Below are 6,000 nucleotides of genomic sequence, written 5' to 3'. Positions count from 1 at the left end.
AAGGCATGGGTCCTATGCCAACCCTTCATCCACACGGTTTCTTTTTATTATTCTACACGACCATGATTGACCAAATAGTAAAATAAGGCATGGGTCCTATGCCAACCCTTCATCCACACGGTCGTCGGGTCCTATGCCAACCCTTCGTCCACACGGTCGTCGGACCAACCAAAGAGATTAAAAATAGGATCACGGTTGCTTATAGATACTATGAGAAAATTCTTGATCTATATTTTTTTTTTGTTGAGCGTCATAATGTATTTAAGTTCAATAAAAACGAGACATAATTAAATCAGACTTTTAAAAAGATACCCACCATAAAAAAAAAATGTCAATTGATTTAATCTTTTTTGAGTTTTAATATTTATAGTTCATAAACGTATTTAATCGGTAATCGATTTATGTTACTTGAGTAAAAAATTTGTTAAATCTTAATAATATTTTATACGACCCGGACTAAATGGTAGAGTATAGAAACTAAATCGTTACAATTGTGAAGTATGAGAACTAAATTGTTAATAATATCTACGATCATAATACTTCAATCTTATTAAGTAATCAAAAGTATGAATGTCTATGAGGTGGAGACGAAGATGGATTAAGTATACTTCTAACAGGATGCCGAGTCGGTCCGGCCGGTTCGGTGGTCAATTTTCGGAGAGATGAACTTCATCCTACATGGTAACTCTTTGATCCAAAACACTCTTATTTGAACTCTCAAAATCAGCCTGGAAAAAGACTGTTTCCATTTGGAGTGTTCTGAAGCAAAGCTCATGTATCGATCATAACAATGTTCTTGGAACCATGAGGGAGGAACTCAAAGTCTCTAACTTTAGCATGAGGGCCAGGTAGAAACTCTAGAATGTTATGAAAGACATTTTAGTGAAAAGGGGTCATCTCGAGATGAGACTCAAATAAAATCGGAAGAAATTCAACAATAGAAGAGAGTGGAGCAAACTGCACATATTTGGTCAAGCGTTGACGTGTCTAAACATCCAAGTGATACTGATGTTGGTGAGAAAGAAGTGACTCAACAAATCGAACCCAATGAAAAAGAAACGACACCTCAAACAACTTACACAGTTAGAAAACCAAATCTAAAGTACGCCAACACAATTATTATAAAGGACGAAGTTAAAATAGTCAGAACATCACAAAACGTCTGTTAAACTCATTTCTTGAAAGTGAGTTTACAAAATAAAGATCTTGTCATATGGTTGATTTGGAACCTCAACTTCTCCAGTTAGGATTGGAAAGGAATAGTACTCAAAAAAGAGAGTTAAGATCTTGCTAATAAGGATGTTCGTTTGTAGGGTTGGATTGGGGTTGGACATTTTCTAGATTCAATCCAATGGTTCAGGTCGTAAATTTTTTAACTCAAATCGTTTGTTGAGTTATTCTTTTTTAGCTCTAGGAACCAAACATTACTTAGATATCAACAGTGTCATTTCAACTGACCAGCTACACAGATCAGATCACAACAACAGCTGGTAGAAAGGTAAATTTATTAGAAGCAACCTTAAAATAAGATACAAAATCCAAGAAAACGGTAAATACAAAGCTCAAGCAGACAAACAGTATTCATTCATGCTGTTACAAAACAGTAACAAGCCCAAGCACAGAATCAGACTATTAAACTAATTCATCCTTTCAAGATCTCAGCTTCTAAGGCGACAAAATTTAAAGTCTCTTACCATATCATTTGTGAGCAGCCACATAGTTGCGAATGATTTCCATTGCTAGTTGATGAGCATTCTTATTCTGAACTCTTGCGAGGTCGTCCATCGCCTCGTACGTATCTTTATCAGCAAAAAGCCTCAGGTTGTAACGCGTTGGTGCAGGCACAGAACCGTCCCATTCCTCAACCAGGCCTTTAAGCTTCTCAAATCCCTGAGCATTAATCAAAATGACCACAGTTTATCATTTGAAGTAAGGTTCGAAGACGTCTGTTCGAAATTCTAGACGCTTTACGACACTCACCAAGCGGTTTGTGAAGTCGCCAAATGATTCTTTAGAGTATCTTTTTCGCTTCCAATGATAAAATAAAGGTTCCAAGACCTTTTCGAGGTCATGGATCTTAACCTTATCCATAAAAGTCCTTGCCAATGAAGTTTGATTGGGTTTTCCCCCAAGCCAGATCTGTTAAGAGATGAACCATACATATACATGAAGTAGCACAGAAGTTTACACTTAGAGAGTTGTAAACCAATGGCTTGCTATTCATAATACCTGGTAGCTGTTAGGACCATCACCTACTAATCCAAGCTCAGCCATATAAGGCCTGGCACAACCATTTGGGCATCCAGTAATCCTTATGACAACAGATTCGCTGTACTCAAGACCGACCTGGAAACAGGACAAACAAACCCATCACTGCCTGAAATCTCGAGCAACATATGTTTCAGCTAAATATATATTTTAGTTGCTAAAGATCGGAAATCTTTTCGATTCAGTCCCTATTGTTCAGAAATTTTCAATTTAGACCCAGACGTGTGGCTTCCATCCCTTCGGACGTGTGGCCCTGTACACACTTGACACGTAACTCGTTTAGATTTGGTTTCTTCATCGAATTTGTAGTTTATATTCATCGACACGTAGATATTTTTCTTGTAATCTATTTCTAAGTATAGGCAGATATAACAGAGTCCAAAATTAGCCAAAAGTTTAACACTCACGGATCTTGCACCTAAGTGTGCAAACACGTAATTGTGGTTGCCCATCAATGATATACCTTTTCAAATATAGCTCGAACACGCTTAAGGATGTCTGGAATTCCTCTCTCAGCTTCTGTTATTGCCAAAGGGCAAAGTGGAAAAGCCGGACATGCCATTGCAGTTATGTTAAGGGGATCTACATACCTTGGGTTCTGTACAGCATAATCAGCCAAAAGAGTACAAAAGTAATCAGTACAAAAGAACTAAAAAAATGCTCCACATAAAAAAGGGGGAAACAACTTCATAATTCCAACTTCAATGTTAATAAACCAAAAATCTATATCCGTTCTAGCATCAGCAACTCAGCATCAACTATGCATATTCCAACCCAGAAATTACAGATCCCTACCACTAGATGTCTTATAAACACAAGCAACTTTCAATAACACAAAAGCTCTATTTTTGCAACTGAAAAGCTAAAACTACTGAATTCTAGGAATGCCAATTGAGATGTTCGATGCTAAGTTGAAACATTTAAGTTTATATTTGAAGAGAGAACTTAATCACCGAGCAGTCCCAAAGAATAGTAGTTTACCAGCAGACCACCTTGTGCAAGAGCTGTGGCAATGGGCCGCTTCCATGCATTGCGAATGTTGGTCAAGATAATGTTTTGATGTGGGGTGATCCGAACATCCAAATTATATTTCTCTATCACTTCTCTCAATGTCTTCTTCATTTTCCCAGCAATACGACCGCTATCAACATGTAGTCCACAATATAAGCTACCATCACCCTGAAAAGTAGATAACATTCTAAGACGAGGTGTACAAAAAACGTTGAAGTCTAAGGGTGAATGCTGCAGCCTGAAAACGATAGATGACATGAGGCTCCACCTCAGCAGTTAAAAGAAACAACAGTTCAAATATCAGAGATGACGAACTTTCTTACTAACCTGCTCGTGCCACCCCAAGTAACTTTCAAACTTCCACTCTGGTAATTCCCGGAATGGTTCGAATTTCTTCCCATAATATTGCTCTACAACACTCCTAAATTTTTCAATCCCCCAGGAACTGATCAAATATTTTAGTCTACTATATTTGCGATCATCTCTTCTGCCATTTTCGCGTTGTGCAACAACAATAGCTTTAACTGCATATAAAATATCTTCCTTGGGAACATATCCTAATGGCTCTCCCAAACGAGCAAATGTGGATTCTATTCTATGAGTTCTTCCCATGCCTCCTCCAACCTGCAGAAGAAATTATTAAGCAAAAAACTTTAAATATCTTATCTCTATTAAGTAATGAATCCACTTACATATATGTTGAATCCTTGAGGCTCCCCCTCAGCATCAGAAATGACAACAACGCCAAGATCGTTTGTGAGAATGTCCACAGAGTTATCGGTTGGCACTGTCACTGCAATTTTAAATTTTCGAGGGAGGAATTGAGTTCCATAAATAGGCTCGGGAGAATCCGGAAAATTTGTTCCATGAGAATTGTCATTACGAGCCTTCACCACTTCTGGAGGTTCTGCCGACATGAATCTCTCCCCGTCTACCCACATATCATAATAAAATCCTGATTGCGGAGTTAACAAAGCAGCAATGTCTTCTGCAGTTTTCTGTGCAAAAAGGTAATCTTTCCTCATAATTGGAGCAGCTGGAGCAAGAACATTCCTGTTCAGATCACCACAAGCACCAAGAGTTGAACCCATGCTTCTAATAATGGTGCTCATAACTGTCTTCATATCCTTCTTGAGAACTCCATGTAGCTGAAATGTTTGCCTCGTGGTTAAACGAAGCGTTCCAATTCCAAATTGATCAGCAAGATCATCCATTGTCAAGTACAGCTGGTTTGAAACTTTCCCACATGGATTCTTCGTACGAAGCATGAATGAATAAGACCGCTGTCCACGCTCTTCTCTGTTATACTGCTGATAGCTCCCATGAAATTTGATCAATTGTGTGGCAGCCTCATTTAAATTAGGAGCATCCGTCAGCAACTCCTCATTAAGAGGATATCTTATGAAATTACTGTGTTCTTTAAAGATTTCAACCTTACTACGCTTGGGCTCAGCTGCAACCCCTGGCTTTGCCGGCTGCAAATTAAGCCATAAAGTTTACAGAATAAGAACCTAGCTCAGTAAAAATCCACCTTATTAATCCAAAGCATAACTCCAGATACCAAAAACACATGCAGCAATAACATTAATTACACAGTTTTCATGTTATTCCGTGGGATGGTTTAACAACAGAGACAAATGAAAGAAAAATCCAAAAGAAAACTTTTAGTAGCCAACAAAATCAGAAGAGAATATATTCGATTACAAATGAACAATGATCGTAATAAATAAAACAAATCTTCCAACACCATGCTGCGATTACTAATGAACTTCAAAGAACCACATTCTATTAGAACAATTACAACGATCCAGCGCAGTAGCGACCTCAGAGGGTGAAAATCCAGAAACAGATTGAAATGATGAAATGAAAAACAAAGAAAAGAGACATGGATTGTACCGTGGAGATGGCACGAACGAGCAGAGGGCAGGAAGAGTTGGAGGAAGAAGGGAAAGCAGGCGGCGGGAAGAAGCGGACATGTCTGGCCAAAGCAAGGGAGGTGGTGGATTTAAGGCCATGGAAGGTCGGAATCTGAACCGTCGGGTCGGTGAACGCGGCGGCGTTCGAGGCGGCTAACGACGTGGTGGTCATCGGAGGAGAGGTAAGGGATGTAGGAAATTGGAGGAATTTGCAGAGAGTGAGTGAAGAAGACGAAAACGAAATTCTCTGCTTCTTTTTGTTTTTTTATTTTTTATTTTTTATTTTACGAAAACAAAAAGTGCATCACGTGCCTAACACGCGTGCCCTTTCAAACGATTCTAGAGACACAACGCCCACTCTCCTTTCATTCACGCGCTTCTTCTTCGTCTTTTTCTTAATAAATAATATTTTTTTACCTTCAAAAAAAAAATTACAAAAATATCATCCAATTTTAAAAAATATATATTTTATCGTTAATATATGGACAAAATTTTAATATCATCTTCCAAAAATACTCGAAACTATCAAAAATAATATTAATACTACGATAAAAATTTAATTTTTTCTTTTATTCTTTAAATTTCTAAACTTTTCCTAATTTATTTTTTATTATTAAATATCAAAACTTTAAATTTAGTAGATTTTTTATAAGAAATTAATTCCATAACAAAAAAAAACTACATTTTTATAATAAAAATTATTCTTATTATTCTTGTATATTTATATAAAATGTTAAAAAAATTAGTTCTTAAAATTTTAATTAATAACAATTTAATTAGTCGGTATATTTAAATTTTGTAATTA

At 37.0% G+C, this 6,000-nt stretch overlaps 1 protein-coding gene across 1 annotated transcript; it reads right to left on the bottom strand.

Annotated features, from left to right (window-relative positions):
• Positions 1 to 1,488: 1,488 nt before the first annotated feature.
• On the bottom strand, positions 1,489 to 5,455 carry LOC111780282 (sulfite reductase [ferredoxin], chloroplastic). The gene is made up of 8 exons (XM_023660639.2): positions 5,176 to 5,455; positions 3,972 to 4,754; positions 3,607 to 3,903; positions 3,250 to 3,447; positions 2,732 to 2,866; positions 2,230 to 2,346; positions 1,981 to 2,139; positions 1,489 to 1,890 (listed from the first exon to the last, which is right to left on the bottom strand). Exons 1-8 carry the CDS (start codon positions 5,365 to 5,367, stop codon positions 1,699 to 1,701), a joined length of 2,073 nt encoding a protein of 690 aa, XP_023516407.2. The 5' UTR covers positions 5,368 to 5,455; the 3' UTR covers positions 1,489 to 1,698.
• Positions 5,456 to 6,000: the final 545 nt, after the last annotated feature.

This window comes from Cucurbita pepo, chromosome 18 (genome assembly GCF_057944985.1).
Source record: "Cucurbita pepo subsp. pepo isolate OVF chromosome 18, ASM5794498v1, whole genome shotgun sequence".
Classification (NCBI taxonomy): domain Eukaryota; kingdom Viridiplantae; phylum Streptophyta; class Magnoliopsida; order Cucurbitales; family Cucurbitaceae; genus Cucurbita; species Cucurbita pepo.
This window is presented reverse-complemented; position numbering and strand designations above follow the sequence as displayed.

Coding starts and splice junctions, on each gene's coding strand:
- LOC111780282 (XM_023660639.2), bottom strand. CDS start 5,367: ATGACCACCACGTCGTTAGCCGCCTCGAACGCCGCCGCGTTCACCGAC. Junction 2,347..2,731: donor TTCGAGCTATATTTGAAAAG/GTATATCATTGA, acceptor TCCTGTTTCCAG/GTCGGTCTTGAGTACAGCGA. Junction 2,140..2,229: donor ATGGTCCTAACAGCTACCAG/GTATTATGAATA, acceptor ATCTCTTAACAG/ATCTGGCTTGGGGGAAAACC.